The sequence below is a fragment of the Nicotiana tabacum genome, chromosome 15 (assembly GCF_000715075.1).
Source record: "Nicotiana tabacum cultivar K326 chromosome 15, ASM71507v2, whole genome shotgun sequence".
NCBI lineage: Eukaryota > Viridiplantae > Streptophyta > Magnoliopsida > Solanales > Solanaceae > Nicotiana > Nicotiana tabacum.
Genome location: NC_134094.1, coordinates 39,064,654 through 39,066,140, shown reverse-complemented (window position 1 = coordinate 39,066,140; position 1,487 = coordinate 39,064,654). Strand labels below are relative to the sequence as shown.

Below are 1,487 nucleotides of genomic sequence, written 5' to 3'. Positions count from 1 at the left end.
AGAATTCGACACTTCCCTTTTAGTAAGCTTTGCATTGCTGTCTCATCATTAGAAATAACTTGTGGATGGGTAAATAATCTATTTCCAGAGGCCAGTGAAGACAATGAGAGTCTTGGGAGACGAGTTAGGCCACCAAGCCAAAGATTATTTAACCACCCACAGGTTGGTTGCCATACGAGTTGTGCAAAAGTGAAGGCAACAGAGCTTTCTGTTGTCGATTCACCGGCTTGCCGATGATTCATTTTTCGTAGTATGCTTTACATCGCTGCCTCATTAAAAACCTTGCCAGAAAAACCCAATTGGGACAAAAACTAGTCAAAGGAAAAAAGAGTGCAGCACATACTTTCAGTACCAGCAAGGATCTTCAGTAGTAAGACCGTTTTAGGAGAGTCACATTCCAATTGCTTGGCAATTAACTCCAGCTTGATTTTCCAATTCGTATGAGCCTTTATCCATTATAGTTGAAATCCTGTAAGGTCCTCCCGGCATTAACTTCTTGAGTACTTTGAGTGATTTTCGTCAGAACCAAATCCCCAACTTTGAAATATCGGAGATTTGCCCTGCGATTGTAATACTTTTCCATCCCTTTCTTTTGTGTCACTATCCTCACATATTCTAGATCCCGGTGATCTTCAAGAAATTCTAGCTTGACCAACAATGCTTCATTGTTTGATTCTTTATTTGCTTGGGTAAACCTTAAGGTTGGTTCCCTCACTTCTACCTGTATCAAAGCCTCCAAACCATACACGAGCGAAAATGGTGTCTCTCCCGTGCTTGACTTCACTGTGGTCCGATATGCCCATAAAACACCCGATAGCTCATCCGGCCACTTGCACTTAGCATCTTCTAACTTCTTTTTAAGGTTTTGAATAATTATCTTGTTGGTTGACTCCACCTGTTCATTAGCACTCGGGTGGTACGGTGAAGACATAATTTATTTAATCTTTAACCCTTCCAAAAACTTTGTAACTTTAGAACCTATGAATTGTAGCCCCTTGTCACAAGCAATCTCCTTTGTTATTCCAAATCAGCAGATAATGTGGTCCCATATAAAATCAACCACTTTGCGTTATCCGATATTTTAGTAAGCACCTGATTCAACCCATTTTGTAAAATAATCAGTTAAAACCAAAAGAAATCTTACCTTCCCGGGCCCTTGTGGTAAGATACCGACTATTATCATTCCCCATTTCATAAAAAGCCACGGTAAAACCATTGAATGCAAAAGTTTCGCCTGCTAATGCACTAACTATGCATATGTTGGCATTTATCGTACTATTGTACAAATGCCTTTGCGTCTTGTTCCATCCGGGGCCAATAATAACCAGCCTTGACTAACTTGAGAACCAATGAGTCTGCACCGAAGTGGTTTTCGCAGACTCCTTCATGGACTGCCCTCATCACATAATCAGCCTCCGAGCCAATGGTCCTTAGAATGACCTCCTGTATAACTGTCCATTAACAAGACAATAATGAGTTGCCTTGGT

The 1,487-nt window shown here is 40.8% G+C and overlaps 1 protein-coding gene across 1 annotated transcript; it reads right to left on the bottom strand.

The window, feature by feature from the left end:
* Positions 1-448: 448 nt before the first annotated feature.
* Positions 449-931, bottom strand: LOC142169590 (uncharacterized). Its single transcript, XM_075231473.1, has one exon. The coding sequence runs from the start codon at positions 929-931 to the stop codon at positions 449-451; it is 483 nt and encodes a 160-aa protein (XP_075087574.1).
* Positions 932-1,487: the final 556 nt, after the last annotated feature.

Coding starts and splice junctions, on each gene's coding strand:
- LOC142169590 (XM_075231473.1), bottom strand. CDS start 931: ATGTCTTCACCGTACCACCCGAGTGCTAATGAACAGGTGGAGTCAACC.